The following is a 16512-nucleotide window of genomic DNA, read 5'->3' as shown; positions in this document are numbered from 1 at the left end:
ATTTAGTAATCTGTGGGATTTTCGTTCTCGTAAATCCTTTCCGTTTTATTCCCATTAAGTGCTCTGATCGCACAATCTCAGACGTCAAGCTTTGCAAGCTCCTTTGGATAGTGGATATTGATATTTTTGCTCCATTAACCCCCCAGGAACCATGGCAATGTGCTTCTTATAACAATTAAGACGATATTAAGACAAATATTGCTTTTTTACAACCAAACTAACTCAGAAAGTATAGTTTAAAGTCATAAAATCACCCACAGCGTCTTAATACAATTTAAACAAACTCCTGTAATCTCTCTCTCTGTCTGAAACCTATGTTGAATTCAGATTAATTGGCATGATGGAACAGAATCCTGTGTTGCCAAAACAATATATGGAACAACATCAGGTCAGGGAGTACTATAAACACGAACAGCTGAGCAGCAATAATTAGCTCTCTGTATGTGTGTCTGTGTTTGTGTGTGAGCAGGGTGCAGGTACAGCGATAGGAGAGCTTCCTCCCTACTTCATGGCCCGGGCGGCGCGGCTGTCCGGCGCCGACCCCGAGGACGAGGACTACCAGAGGTTTGAGGAAATGCTGGACCAGGCCGAGTCTGCTCAGGTGACGCACCCTGCATCAGTTTCAGCCTCCTCATGACCCCCTGTTCTCTAACCCCCTCACTTCCTCTTCCTCCTCCCTCCAACCCCCACAACACTCATCTTGTTAAGCCGTAACTTTTACTTCTACCTGCTTCACTTCATTCTGCTGTTTTGCACTTGCACGCTTGTTCTTTATCACTCTGTTGCACTTCTACCATTTCTAATAGTCCTGCTTTTGGTGTTGATTTTTCACAGTTCTGGTATTTTTTTTCAAATCAGCCATAGCAATCTCCCTGCTCTGTGTGTGTGTGTCTGTGCGTGCATGTGCATGTGCATGTGCATGTGCATGTGTGTGTGTGTGTGGGCGTGTGTTGACCACTGATCAAGCCCCACCTCAGAGTCTCAACGGTACAGTGGGAATCAAGTGCTTTCACAACATTATGACTAAGAGAACAGCAATGATGCAGTCGAGTAAAATGTTCCCGCCATTTCCGGCCCCTTTATTTTGAAATTCCCTGTAAAAAAATGTTCTCATATCAAACAAGCCTGCAAATGTTTCAACAATGCCTAACAGCTCATTGTAAATATTTATTTTCCACCCTCTTGTGATTATGAATGGAGGAGGAGGAATGAGGGGAAACATACGTGTGGTTTTGTAAAGGTTTTTCATCAGACCTGTCTGTCCTGACACAGTCTTCATCCTCAGGAATGTTTTTCACTCTCCAACAGTGTGGGTCAGACAGTCAGACAGGTCAAGTGCAGTACAACAACTGCATCCATAAATGGATTTGAACTTAACAACAGAGTCACTTACTCTTTTCTTTGCAAATGTCCTGTAGCAGACAGTACCAGACAGTTGTATATATTAGGCCATGTTTCTGTTGCTTCTAACAAGTCATTTATTCTGATCTAGTGCCATACATTGAAAATCCCCTGGATGTTTTGTTCCTCTATCTGTCTTCATATGGCAAAAATGTCACAAAAATCATCATTGTGTTTATTTTAAAATGCCACCGTAGTCTTTTTTCTGTAAGGTGTAAAACAAATATACATTGTTGATAACCTGAGTGAAGGGCAGAGTATTTTAACGTTTGATTGAAATTTCAACGATTTCAGGAGCAGCCCAGTCGTCCCTTTTTCATTCATGTCAAATCACTTAAATCATCATCTTTGAATCATTCCATTTTGCCGCAACATCCTGTTTCATGAAAAAAAGGTCAAAAGCAATGGAAAAAAATTCTAGCCGTTTGTTTTGAATAAGTGGAAACATTTACCAGCAGAATTTCACTTTTTCCAGTGTTGTTTTGACTGTCAGAGTTTTTAATAGCAAGATATTATCTTGAAACGGGGAAATCACTTCATCCATATCAATATGGGGTCGCCAGAAAATCTGGATTAATTAACTAATTCATTTTACTTTGTCTTATCCAAATATGAGACTGTGTAAGAAGTACTTAAAGGGTTTTATTTGCTCCGTTTTTAACCATCAGTGGAGATAGTTGCACAGTCAGTACTTAACCAGTCACTTGGTTCTTGGTTACTGCTTTCATTTCTAGTGGCAGAAAATCCTTATCACACTACTTTCTTTTAACTTTGAGTTCTGTTGGATTTCTGGCCACAGTTCAGTTACTGATGGCAAGGCAGATATTGTTCCTGTGGCTGTCACTGTCATGCCCCTCCAGTTGCAGTCTGTGATCCGTTGTCATTAACACACTTGCTATCCCAAATCTCTCAAAATTGAACTGGGTAGACATTAGCTGAAACAGCATGTTACGCATCCCTTAATAAGATGAGTGTAAGTACGTATAAGTATACAAAATGATCTTTAAATAAATCATTTCAATAATATTTCAAAATAAAGGCATGTGAGCACTCAGTTCTCATAAATGGGTTTTGCTGTATGTGTGTAATTTGAGCGTTTTCTGTGGAAGGAAAATACCGCGTCAACCACTTTTCCCACTTCTCACTATCAGCATAGTTTAACTTACTCCCAGCAGAGAAGAGACCCTTTGAGACACTGATACTGAAACAGATTCAAGGAAGTCACAAAAAATGTGGCAAGAAGAATCCCCGCTGCTGGATAACAAAGCGCAGCGGTGCAGCACCTGCTGTAAGGTCCACTATTACTAATGCTGCGGACAGCTGGCTAGGTTGGCACCAACAGCAGCCCTGGCGTTCAGACCACATGTGTGAGAGTGGAGCTCTGACATCACTTACTGATAAAGTGGCGCTTCCCACCGAAACTGTGAGAAAGGAGAGAGACAGTGGAAGAGGGAGACAAAACGGGTGGCGAAGTGAAGAGGAGATTTTGTCTAAATGATGATCAGCATTGAAGAGCTCCTGTGGGTCTTTTCCCAAACAAACGCAGTGACGCAGGAGGAGCATCGCCTGTTTGTCTCGCATCCGTACGAGGGCAGATTAGAAGTGACGCTGCCTGCTGCTGTCTCAGTATCCAGCCTTAGTCCTGCTCTCTCTCTCTGACATCGTTTCTTTTCCTGTCTCTCTCTTCCAGTGCTCTTATTCTTTCTCACGCACTTTGTCTCCCACTGTGCATTGCTCTCTCTCGCTCTCTCTGATGATATCTGGCAGCCGTGTGTATGTATGTAATGAATGCTTATGTGATTGGACAGCATCTGGAGGCAGGTTGCTAGCACCAGCGAGGACCTGCCACATACGGAAACGTTTTTTTCTCGCCAGGGCTTTTACCATTGCTCGGATGTTCTCAGGGTTCCCTCTTTCGCTCGAGGAGATCCTGCAACACATCTCTGATTTTCACTTTTCCACCTTTTACCCTTTTTCCACCTTTTAAGGTGGACATGGAGGCATTAATCTTCTTTGGATTTGAGTCAAAATTATTGATTGAAAGTTGACAATCAATAGTAGTTGGTCAAAGTGGAAACAGCCTCCCCTGGACTGGAGAAACTTCAATGTCATTGGATCGATCACTTAACAGGAAGTGGTTAACTTTTGTCCTCAAGGATGTGACACTCCTTCAACCCGACCTCCTCTACACAGCACACACACACACACACACACACACACACACACACACACACACACACACACACACACACAAACACACATGCTCAGACTCTCCCACACACACTCTCCACCCTGTGGCAGCAGAGCTGGATTAGGATGCTGACTTTGTCCCCTTCGCTGTAGTCACAGAGGTTTGTAGGTGCCAGCAGTTTGACTTAAACCCAGTGGTATTTCTCTCAGCCTGCACGTGCCAACTTCCTGCCACAAGTGCACGTGATGCACAGCAGCACAGCACTCTGGGTTTTTCTTTCTTTTTTTTTTTTTTCATTCATTCAACAGAGCTATTCAAGAATAATGAAGTCATGCCTTTTCTAACGGCTCCAGACGCTGATGTCATGAACATCAGCTTTTTTTCCCCTCTTAAATCTTTAGCTCAGTACAAGAGCACTCGTGTGCTGGAGAGGAATCCTCCGTATCCACACTGAGAGTCTCGGAGGATTGTACATGGATCGAGTCCATGATTGCTTGTAACTTGATAATCAAGTTATTTCTTGGCTTGCGTGATTTTTTTTTTTTTGTTGTTGTTGTTTTTTTCATCCGGCACGGAAAGGGTTAACAGGCTGTGAATTCTTGATTGCCAACTCCCAGGATCGTATCTCCTGTAACTCAAATCAGGGCCATCTGCGCTGGGCGTATGCCTGCCTTCCCCCCTGGCCTACTGCACTCAAAGGCTCTCTGTGCTGTGGTTTGCCCGGCCCCGTCACGTGACTTCTCTGAAAGTGCCCCCTCCCTCCTCCTCCCTCTTTATTTCCAGTAAACTGTTTGAAAGGAGGGGGGTGAGTCAGAGTAAAACCAGCTTCCCTTTAACCACAGCTTGTTAAAGAATTTGTCAACGTGGACTCAGGGGTGCATTTTTGTGTGTGTGTATGTGTGTGTGTGAATGAATGTGTGTCCAGATAGATTTGATTGCGTAGCTCTTCTTTTTTCTTTTTTCTTGAAAGGGGACTGCAGCTTCTGTTGCGTCAGGAGTCCTTAATCGCTCCACTTCCTGTGCCAGAGAGAGCAGGCGCGGGCTTGTCAGGAGTTAATGAGATGAACTTTAGCCGTCATCGTGTCGGGGGGCTCACGACTGCTCCGGAGATGTGTCTTCCATGTGAAAGACTTTCATTGAGAAAAAAAAAAAGAAAACAGAGAGAGGGAGAGAAAAAAATGTGCGTGGGTGTTGACTTGTGTATAGGCTATGCATAGATTTTTCCTTGTCTGACACTTTAATTTTCCACATGGAGCAGAGTGCCTTGTCGCTGCCTGCTTTTTGTCTGTGTTTGAACTCTGTACCCCATCAGCACGACCAAAGACTACTGAAAACAAAGTGTTTGCCATGCCAACTTTTTCACAATAGAAAGCCCTCTTTTTTTGTCAGAGAACCCTCTGAGCAACTTTTCAGCAGTTCCAAAATAAACAGATGTTACATCGTACAATAATGCATTTCAGATTAAAAGTCACAGTTGAAACAGATCCCATGTACATTTCTTGTGTATCAAGATAAAGAACCATCATTTTTCCTCTCAATGCTGTGGGCTTACTGTATCAAGTTCAAAAAACTGTCTTCTCACTGGTTTTTCCCTTTCGATTTTTGTCATAACTGTCATCACCTGGCAACCGTAGATACAGACATTCAAACTATCGTGTTAAATGAAGAGCTCACTGCTTCGTCCTCACACGTTTTGGTACAGGACATGTTTCTGGACTTGCAGACGGAGTTATTTTTTTGCCCTGTACCTAATGAGAATTTAATCAGATTTTCAGTGAATCATCCTGGTCACATCATTGCATTAATGCTAACTTTGTGACAAACACCCTTCTATGAATCATTGATTACATGAATTTGTATATAGTATGTTTACTGTGATTAAAACAGACATGGTGCGTTACTTATGTTAGTTATGTTTTTACTAACATACCTTTTGTTTAAAAGGCTATATATTTTCTACCAAGTTGAATAATTTTTACAGAAAAGTAGCATATGTTCATGAAAGGCATGGTGGGAACAAGTCGTAAAGAGGAAAAAAAATGTAAAAATGTGGTTTCTGTGGAGTGCTTATGTTTTGCGTATTCAAATGAGGAATTGGCTGATCTGACTGTCTGTATGGGATATATGGGTATATGGGAGGAAAACCTCCAAACCTATAAACAGATCAGATGTGAGTATTGTTCCCCGCAGGGGTTGTCTCCATGTGGGGTGATGGTGCAGACTGCTGAGTAAAGCATCTGTGCCGAGCAGCAAAACCTGGAACCAAAACCTCCATGGTTTTAATGACGCTGCCCCCTTGACAAGATCTTACCAAATGTAATTGCTGTTAAGCCCAGCCCTGCAGGCCGGCGGTGGTGGGGGTGGAGGAGGGGGGGGGGCGGCAGGCAGCCTTTGGCAAGCTGCCTGGCAAAGATGGTGATTTTCCATAAGCCGCCAACAACAGAGTCTGGATGTCTGAACCCCAGCCATCTAAGATAGATACTTCCTTGGTCCAGAAATGCAGAATAGAGAGAGTCCAAGTACATAGTTCAACTATAGTAAATCACAGTGTCACGAGTTCGCACACACACATACACACACCCTTTTACACCCTCCCCTCACCTCCTCAGGGACCCTTTGTTTGCACTGCTATGATATTTTCATGCTCACCATCACTCCATGAGCCAAAAGCTAAACTACGGCAGCTAATGTAAACAATGCACGTGTCATGATGTCAGAAAATGAATGGGATTCACAGGCCATGACCGTGGCATTGATTGGTTCTGCAGGATTGTGTCTGCGCTGCAACACCGGCAGTTGTCAGGTGTCCCTGGGCCAGGCGCAGTCCTCAGCGGTTCAGCTGTAAACCAACCATACACATTCCTTCCCTCCCTGTCTCCCACCAGCTGAGCAACTCACACACACATGCACGTCCACACACACATGCACACCCCCACACACACACACGTGTGCACACATGGGGACAGGCTAGAATTAAAACTACAGGATAGTCCAAGGAGAAACCTTCATGATTGGACATCGGTGGAGGCAGAAATTCAAATCGTGGACCAATCAGGTTCTGTGTCCCTTCGCTCCCCCCACCACCACCTTATTAGGCGACCTCCCATGTCTCTCAAATTTCCTGTCTGCTTGGTTGCACCCTGTAAAGAATGTCATCAGCACTGTACTGGTTTTGTTGACCATATTAGGTATGATCATGTATTGCCAGCCCCCCCTCCTGTGCCTCATTTTTTGAATTAATATGATGTTTTAGAAACAGAGGCCTTACTTTTTAGAAGAAAACAATTTTTTCTTTGTGTTCATATGAAACAAATTCATTTTTTCTTTTGTTCCTTTTTCAGTTGATAATTGGTTTAGGTGAAAAAATATGTTTTCAGTGGAATAATCTACTTCACATACAGTAAACATTCATTCGAGATATTTAGACAAACCACTAACTATTTGATGATTTCATTCTGAAATGCAATAGATGCATTTTTGGAAATTTGCTACATGGAAAACATCAGGAAATATTACGAAAGCACAAATGCTTTGGTTTGAGAATAATAAAATAAATGTCTTGAGGTGAATGTTAGCTTTAATACCAACACAGTAAGTGTTCATATCAGCAGACAGTGTCAGTGAGTGTGTTTTCTTTAAATGGAGGATTTCTCACTTTTAAACAAAAGCCTTCATATGTTTATTATTAAGAACTGTATTTGCAGTTATTCACTCATTATTCTGGGTTTTGTTTTGTTTTTATTTTACATTAATTACAATTCTGTTCACAAATGTGAGTTTAAAGTTAAATCTGAAGGCACAAAAGGATGCTTTTAATACAAAACATCTCCAGAAATTCGTATGTGTAAACAGTGCAAACAGTAATATTTACATTTGATTTGTTACAGAAGCAGACACAGATTTAAAGTGTTGAAAGGTATTATTTTGGAGAATAATTCTGTGAAGGGATAAATTAAGCATACATTCATCGTGTTAAATATTTATTTAGATACCAGAGAGACACTGATGTGTAAAACAAAAGCTTCATCCAGTGTGACATAATATTATATATATAAAATGTATAATTATTGAGAACTTCACAGTGCTTAAAGAAGAGACAGTATTACTGCATTTATTACATTAACTTTGCAAAGAAAGAATATTCTTATTGTTTTTCAAAATAAAAGTGTAACATCTTCAAGATAAGCTCAGACAAATGCAGAAATAATAACAAAGAATGAAAGCCGTTCTGCATTTTTAGGCTGTAAAATCCTACAGATCAAATTATTAACATATTAAGGCCTACAACATTTAAAAAAAAAAAAAAAAAAAAAAAAAAGCTTGTATCTTGTATATTTTGGAAATGCAGTGCCCTCGGTGTATTTCATTGTTATTAAGAGTTTTGATTTCCACTCACAAACAAACAATTTCTGTGCAAAAACAAACAATTTTAATTAAACAATTGATAAGTCTGGCATGCTGTGGAAGTAAACATTTGATAAATTACCTAGATATTGATTGAGTCATCCAGAAATACAAAAGGTCCTGGATGTGGGGGTTCCTTTGATTCCCCCTGTGTTCCCAGAACCAGTATACGTAAAATCCAAACAGATTAAGGCTCCTCTTCCCAGAAAAGGTATATTGAGGAAAAATCTGTGTCACTGCTTTGAAAAGAGGCTTTTGTGGAGCTGTCAAGAGGGATAGGGCAAGACCAGCTGAAAAAGTAAGAATTTGTGAGTCACTGCAATGGCCAAAGTCTGCTGCCTTGTTCTCACATTCCCAGTGACAATGGAATTAATAACTGGCACTAGAGGTAAGATGCAGACAAGCTAAAACCAGTTTATCATTCTCCCAGAATCAAAAAGCATGTTTAGAGAGGAGCCTTGTAATCATTTGAGAGCATGTGGCAGGTGAATCACTGCATTTTAGCTGTGAACTTGAAGATACTTGTTTTGACAGGGTGGTCATGAATGGGACTTCATTAAATTGTCAAACCCACTTCTTTCATTCAAAAATGTCACTAAATGTATTTTTCCTCCAAGAAGTTGTTTATTATTAGATGAGTTCTCTCTTTTTTTTTGATAAGTGTACACAGGCAGGCAGCTTTTCTCCACTGAGAGTCCCTCATCACTCACACTGTTTGCCTTCACTTGGGTTAATGTGGATAAAGTGGAATTACAACAGTGCAAATATTTAGAGAAGTACATGTAAAAAATATTATGTTTTAGAGATTTTTGCCATTTTAAATTAAACTCCTGAGCGTGGCAGCGTTTAGAAACACAAATTCTAAGATTCGGTAAGTGAAAAATCACCCTGATGTTTACTCCAGTTAAATATATGCATTTTCAAATATTTCACAGTTTCAGCTGCTCTGCATCTTAATTTGTGAATGTCTAACTATTTGATTTGTCAGTTGCTATCTTGCTCAGTAATTTCTGAAAACTTTTTTGCTGAGGGCACATTTACAGGCTGTCGAAAATCCTCCTGTTGCTGCTGCTGCCTCTTTGAATTTATTTAAAAACAAGCAGAGATTATAAAAACTAGTTTTTCACTCATTTTTCGTTCCATGTGAACAGCAGGATGTTTTTAGATATAAAATGGAGAGGTTTAATGTCAATACACAGACAGTAATGTGTAGCCTAAATAAGCTGAAGCATTAACATTCAGAGATGACGGAGAAATCCTAAAAGCAGGTCTTTGATTCTAAGATTGTAATTCAAAATTAAGATGTTATCCTAAATTCTTCATTTATTTTGATGTGATATTTGAATGGCTTTCAAAGCATTCATTAAAAAACCACTTCAAAAACAAGACTGCAGCTGGTTACACACATTTATTTCACACACCTCTGTGTTATTCCCCCTTCCACATAAATCCTTAGAAAAACACTTCAAAAAGCTCTAATTCGCCCTTAATAAAGGTTTCAGTAATCCAATTAATGATTTGGATCCAAAAACAATTTCCATATAAATGTGAAATATGCCAGAAATGATTTGAGAATAATTGATCTTGTGAAATATAAATCATTCATAATCACTGTTTGAATCCATCAGACGTAATCCAGTATTTATAAAGACACTGAGATCTATATCTGATGAAAACTGGGATAAAATTATAAGAATACATTTTTGTTTTTTGCAGTTTGTCATCTAGTAAAAATCTGTGAAGTAGGTTTGAGGTCTCTTATGATCAAAGTGATGTCTATGCTGTATGTATGTGCACATATACAGCATACTTCAAGTGTGGGATCATTATCAGATAAACATCAGCAAGTCTCTGGTGAAACATTAAACACACATTTTTCCTACTTCTGCTCTTTTGCAGGACTTTGCCACCCGAGCCAAAGTGGCGGTGCAGAAACTCATCCAGAGGGTGGGATTCTTTGGGATTTTAGCCTGTGCGTCTGTAAGTCAAAGCACACTTTTTTTTTTTTTTTTTCAATTTTTTTTTTTTTTTTAATTTGAAATATTCTTCACCCTCAATATGAGGTTCATCAGTTTAAATCATTCTGTCTCCTTCACACTGATGCTGTATTGACATTGATGCATCCTTCTAAGGACATGGCAGTTCTGAATTGTTCAACATGTGAAGAAAAAGTTAAATTTTACAGCATGTACAAGTGTCAGATATTCTCCTGGCATTATGAGAGACCTTGTGTAGGTGTCCCTGTTTGCAAAAGAAAAGATATGACATGAATTTTAGTGTTGTGCTGCATTGTTTCACGTCTTTCTATATGATTTGCTTTGTATTTCTTAAGGTGAATTTACACAATATCAACACTAACTGTCTCTGTTGTGTTCCCCCAGATTCCAAATCCTTTGTTTGACCTGGCAGGAATAACATGTGGACATTTTTTGGTCCCCTTCTGGACTTTTTTTGGTGCAACACTCATTGGGAAGGCAGTCATCAAAATGCACATTCAGGTGAGCTGCAGCAGTTCAATAATATACATCCATGTAAATAAAGCCAGGGCTGATTAAAAAAATTAATTAATTAATTTAAAAAAATCTGTATTTCTTAGAAATGCAGTTGAGCCTTGGAGCAGTAAAGCACTTTCACAGCACTGGATGTGCAGGACTTTTCTTTTATCTCTTCCCTTTCATTCTACAAAGCAACAAAAGTTGTGTGTGCCAAAGTCTGAGACATGCGTACATCTTTAATTTTGTTCAGACAGACAAACGTTTTAAATAATGAATCACACTCATGCACAGCATCTCTGCACTGTACTCGGCTGGGAGTAAGGAGGCCATTTTGTGCAGCCAGCGTAGGGGGAGTCAACCATTTTGTGATTGCAGCTGCAGCACCTCCAGTACATTGTACAGTAGACCAGTCAGACTGCAGCAGATTGAGAACTTATAGGAAAATAAAAGACACAACTTAACCCCATAAGAAGAAAGTGCTGTTTGGAGACTTGGCATCACAAATGTGTCGTCTAATCCCAGAAAATCCTCAATTTGCGTCCAGGAATTTGCAGTATGTCTGCGATTACTGCCAGGGGCTCGACTTTCTGTTGTCGAAGCAAATGCTGGAATTTGCTCAGTGTGACACAGAGAGGAAGGGTTAAAAGCAAAGCGTTTTCTTTTCACTCGGCCTCATTCCTTATCATACGCAGAAAGCATTGTCCTGCACCAAACTGAGAAAAAAGGTGGGGGTGATCCTAGTGAGCGCCAGCTAAAGCAGATAAACATTGTCTGTGGGAGGTGATGGAGAAAGAGAGAGGGAGAGAGGGGGTGAAGTTTGAGGGAGGGAGGGGGGGGTTTGCATGCATGGCAGGCACAATCACACACACAGTACCAGATTACACCAGGGGTCCCAGGGGCCTCCGCTGACAGAGGTGTGTCCATCCCTGTCTCACGGAAAGAAAGACTTCACCCGGTTCTCCGGCATGTCTGGGGGCCCCAATCTCTCCTGTAGCTGCTTGGTTGAATTTTCCTCAAGCTGAGGTTGTGCTTCTAATGCAAATGATTTAGTAGTTTCAGCAGAAAACAGGAAGCATTAGAAGAAAGCTCACTGGAAAGCAGGTGACGCGCTCCCTCATGGGCCAAGAGGGAACAAAAGGGGATTTTGAGGCTTGTGGTGTGTGGGTGTGCGCATGTGTGTGTGTGTGTGTGTGCTTCAAAGCATGTTTTTGATCTGGGTTTGTACCTGTGCTTCAGGTGTGTTCCCAGCATTCTCCAAGGAGAGGCTTTTTTTATTCTGCCTTGCTTCCGTCTTTTATGCTCATTGAGCCTTGTGTCTGAATGTCCACTGCTGAGCGGTTAACACCTTTGTGACGCAGGAGGTCTCTGGAGGATGACTGCTGATGTCATGGAAATACATGTGTTGAGATAGGTGATTTTGCAGAGAACAGCAGAGTTGGTTTGGCAGAAGATGGAGATTTTTATGGGGCAAAAGTGAAATGAGAGGATTTGTTACTCTCTCCCCTTTTGACTTTAAATTGTCACAAAAATACAGCATTTAAAGCCGGAAGCTCTCTCTTCCACATTACTGTCAATTCACTCAGTTCATCTTCTTGATAATGAATGTTCCTGTTCTACTGAGAGCTGGTGTAATGCATCCTCCTTGTTACTGTGTGTGTGTGTGAGACGAATTTGTTATGACTGGGATTTGCGCAGCTCTTATCAGCATTATCAGTTGACTGAAATCAGCGAGTCAAGACCATGTCACCGTCAATTTCCGTGCAGACACATTTAAGGCATCTTAGTCAGCTTTCCTGTGTCGGCCATCTTGCTGTCCGTTCCTCTTTGCTTTGTGTTGGATGATACATCAGTGTCTTTTGAGGAGATGTGGGTGTTCAAAATCCCTTTTCAAGTGCATTACTCCGTAACTGACTGAAGTTGCGGTGAGGGATTTACTCACTGTACCGTCTCATGTTTATTTTCTGCGAGGCAGAGGAATAGCACAACAGCAAATGTCAGTCTTTTTTTTACAGTCGTAGATGTCAAGTCTAAGTTTTGTTATTTTTGTGACATTTCCAACGTTTTGACTGCAGGTCGTCCGTTCATTCTGTCTAGCCTGCACTGAGGTCCTGAGGCTTAACACGCACACGAATTTAAAGACACCCAAATGACAATGCATGTATGGCCTGGATGACATGTTACACAGCCGTACAGTGAACACTGCAACGAAGTCCTGATCAAAGAGCACTCTCACATGAAATTAAGATTGTCATAGAGGCATCCTGATGCGGTGCTGTCTTCAGTGGAATCACATGAAAGCAATGCAGCTGTCACTTTTATTTTTCTTCACTTAAAGTGTCATTTGTCTTACTCTGTTTTTCTCCTGTAGTCTTAGTTTATAGTCCAATGGATGATTTGTCATCCATACTTTTGTTGTTATAAATAATCTTGTAAGTTATTGATGGTTGCAAAAAATCCTCCGTGTGCAGCATTTGTTCTTGAAAACATCAACCTAGTGTAATTACCTTACTCAATAGGTTCCGCTACTGCCATGATCTGTATGTCAGGAAGTAGTGTTTCATTTCTTTTGATCAGTACCAATTATATCCTGCTTATCATGAGGCTCACCTAATTATACAATAAAGTCAACTAAATAACACGAGGCCTTTGACCGCTGGTGGCCTACATTAGATAAGATAGTTTCACATTACACTAAATATTGTTCTAATTGAAGTTACACATTTATATTGAGTGAAATATTCAAACCCAAGATGACATTTTTATGGCTCCGTCATTACATAAAATGGAAAATTCTAGATGTCTCGTGTATCATTTTGTACACTTTTCCCTGTAATTCGGCAGTATATATTTAGTATCTTTGGAAACCTTGGGATCTGGACGAGGATTTAAAATAAGGTCCTGCGGGTTTGAACAATCCTTTTTTGCACAACATGAGTTTGTAATGATGGACCCGCCAGAAGCTCTGTTGGGTTAAGCCTTTCTAATGTCATGTTGAAGGCATCCTAGATGTTACTGGATCAAACCACGTTTTTAGTGGTCACAACGCATGTTTTGTTTATAAGAATACAGTAACCTACAACAACTCAGAGGGCAAGGGAAGGACCTTGAGATATCCGGTCAATTATTGGCACGCATGTTGCTGCCCCCCTGCAGGTGGACACAGGGCTGATAAGAGCCACAGTGGCAAGCAGTCGCCTGTCTGTCCATTCTGGCCCCGTGACTAACAGGAATCAGTCCGGACAGGAGCCGGCCTCCAGACCCCCTCTGAAGCAGTGACGCATCTCCTTTGATTCCTGTACTCCTCTATCCATCCATCACACACACACACACACACACACACACACACACACACACACACACACACACACTCACACTGACAGCCGGTGTGATGTGCTGACCTAGTGTACTGTGTCAGTTATGTGTCATAGAGCCCAGGCCTTTTATTTCTTGCCCTCCATGACAAAAGCTGCTTTTAGAACAAACCGCCTTGGTGGTGCAAGGCATGGGCTCAGGCATAATGGGTAGGGTGTGTGTGTGTGGGGGAGTTAGGAATTACTGATCAAACTATGATGCACATACTGCCTTGTTCTGAACCCCAGCAGTGACCTCATGGTTCAGTAACTGACTCGTTCTTTCTGTGTCTTTCTTTGTCATACAGAAACTGTTTGTGATCGTCACCTTCAGCAGGCACATCGTGGAGCAGATGGTCTCCCTCATCGGGTGAGTAAGCCTCAATGGGTGTGTGTGTGTGTGTATTTGCTCACCAAAAAAGTACCCTGTGGGGTGTGCAGCTATTACACACCAAAGGGTTAATGCAGAACTTGACAGTTGAGGGACCTTTTGGATGGTCATGTGGCATTCAGGTAATTCATGTCCCTTCGTGTGAAAGCTGCCTCCTCCTCCTCTTTGTGACTCTGATGAAGGTCACGCAGTGTCAGAGGTGGCTTTGAATATGTGCTTTCAGAAGATGACTTGTTGCTGTACCGTGCTTGAAATACTTTGTACAGACCTTGAAACAGAGGTTTTGTCACATTTTGTTCCCCTTTTGGCTCCTTGCTCTGCTGTAATAGTCTACATGGTGATTAATGGCTTGGATTTTTCCACTGAATGACTATGGGCATGAACATGTTCTGGCTGCTTCACAGGACGGGATGAACTCTTGTCTATCGCAGAAACCTCCTTTCTGCTTTATCTCTCATGATGCACTGTTGTCGCCCTTTTGACCAATTGGTTGTTACCTACCTGATCTCATAGGGAGCTCAAGCCAAAAGAGGGGGCAGTTTGAGAGCGTCTAAAGATGGCTCACGCTGACCTTCTTCTCATTTTGGTAAAATAAGGCCCTTCAGGTGTGAGACCTCTCAGGCAGGATGTGCCTGGAAAATCTTGGGAGGAAAGAAAAAAAATCTAATTTGAGTTTCCGCTGAGAGAGATTTCACAAAGGAAATGTATATCTTAGTTTTTCTGTTTGCCCAGCTGGAAACAGCGTCAGTGTAGTGTTGACTATACCAACACCATTGTTATTTTGTAGGATTAATAGACTGGTTTTATCATGAAGCCATCACACAGACACAGACTGGATTTGAAGATGCAAAACCAGTCAAAGTTTTAGATAAAATATCCAAAACAATACATAATAAAAATCTACCCACACACACACACACACACACACACACACACACACACACACACATACCGTCTTTGCGTCTTTCAAATGCAGGCTAATCGTAAAAGAAGTTGAAATAGACTTGGTACTGGGTGTGGGTGCTGATGGGTACCATGATGAGTGTCCTTGTAGAGGTGCCAGGGACTGCAGCTGGAAACTGCCCTCAACACACCTGCTGGTGGGAGTGCCATTTATCACACACACACATACACATTAATTCGCCCGTGCACTCTTGGTCTCTCACTCATACACACACACTTGCTGAAATATGGCGATGAGATTGCATCAGCTCTCTTCTTTCCATGTTGTCTTTTTGCACATTTGCTTTCTGAAATGTAATTTGGAAGACGCTGGTGAGAGACGGCTTCTGATTAAGGTGTTGCTGCTCTTTTCTCTGCCTATGTGTTTTTATAGACAGCACTTGTATCCGTTTTAATGTGACGAAATAGGATATGTTGCAATTGAGGTGTGATCAATGAAGCCTAGATCGCACAAGCTTTACAAGAAATTGAAAACATTTTTGGATGCTCTGGACTTTGTGTGTGTGTGTGTGTGTGTGTGTGTGTGTGTGTGTCCTCTGACACTGTTCATTGAGCTGCAGACTTAACGTGGCAGATCATTGGTTATTGACAGGTTTCAGTCTGACTCATGACCCGCTTCTTCTCAAAAGGAAGTTTCCCTCATTACAACTTGTCAACTGTCAGCTTCCTTCCTCACTGAGGCCTTTCCACCTTCCCCTCTTGTTCTCTCCGTGCTGCTTTCACTCTCACTCTCAATCACGCTTCACCTTATGAATGGGTGACAGCCTTTCAGTTTGAACCCTTTAGGTACTGACAGACCACAGTGTTAACTATGCAGGTCCTTGAAAATAAATTTACATCTTTACACCCGTTGAAATGCAGACACCTGCAGTTGCCCCCACCAACTGTGCATACGCACAGTTGCATATACACACACATACACACACAAGCTGAAGCATTCGTCCTCTGGGTGCCTTGTTTCTCAAAAATCTGTTCTCATTTCACTCTTCAGTGAAACATTTAAAACCTGGCATTTGTTGAAATTGCACTGTAAGCTGATTTACTCTTTTTTTTTAAATTTTCAATTGGGTGTATGGAAACAGTTTTCCATAAAATTCTTATTTCTTGACGTTGCATAAACTCATTCCTAAATGATTTAGGGCCATGCCTGCAAGAAGTGTCTGATGATCATTTTTTAAAGCTTGTTGTGCGGTCTGATAGCTTTTTAACATTTGAGGTATTTTTGCTTATCCCTGGTGAAATGTTAAAAGCACACGGAGCGTTTGCTATCTTTTTCAGCTGTCTTTGTTTCTCTCATAAAATTCACTTTGAACGAAA

The 16512-nt window shown here is 41.3% G+C and overlaps 1 protein-coding gene across 2 annotated transcripts in view; it reads left to right on the top strand.

The window, feature by feature from the left end:
• LOC143332654 (vacuole membrane protein 1-like) overlaps positions 1–16512 on the top strand; it is a 57257-nt gene that overhangs the window by 23308 nt on the left and 17437 nt on the right. For both annotated transcript variants that reach the window (XM_076750349.1, XM_076750350.1), the window contains 4 exons: positions 470–601; positions 9896–9976; positions 10378–10494; positions 14150–14211. In XM_076750349.1, the coding sequence (XP_076606464.1) occupies positions 470–601; positions 9896–9976; positions 10378–10494; positions 14150–14211 (392 nt within the window). The remainder of the gene's footprint in view (positions 1–469; positions 602–9895; positions 9977–10377; positions 10495–14149; positions 14212–16512) is intronic.

The sequence above is a fragment of the Chaetodon auriga genome, chromosome 15 (genome assembly GCF_051107435.1).
Source record: "Chaetodon auriga isolate fChaAug3 chromosome 15, fChaAug3.hap1, whole genome shotgun sequence".
Classification (NCBI taxonomy): domain Eukaryota; kingdom Metazoa; phylum Chordata; class Actinopteri; order Chaetodontiformes; family Chaetodontidae; genus Chaetodon; species Chaetodon auriga.
Note: the sequence above shows the minus strand (reverse complement) of the source record. Positions and strands in the feature narration are given on the sequence as shown.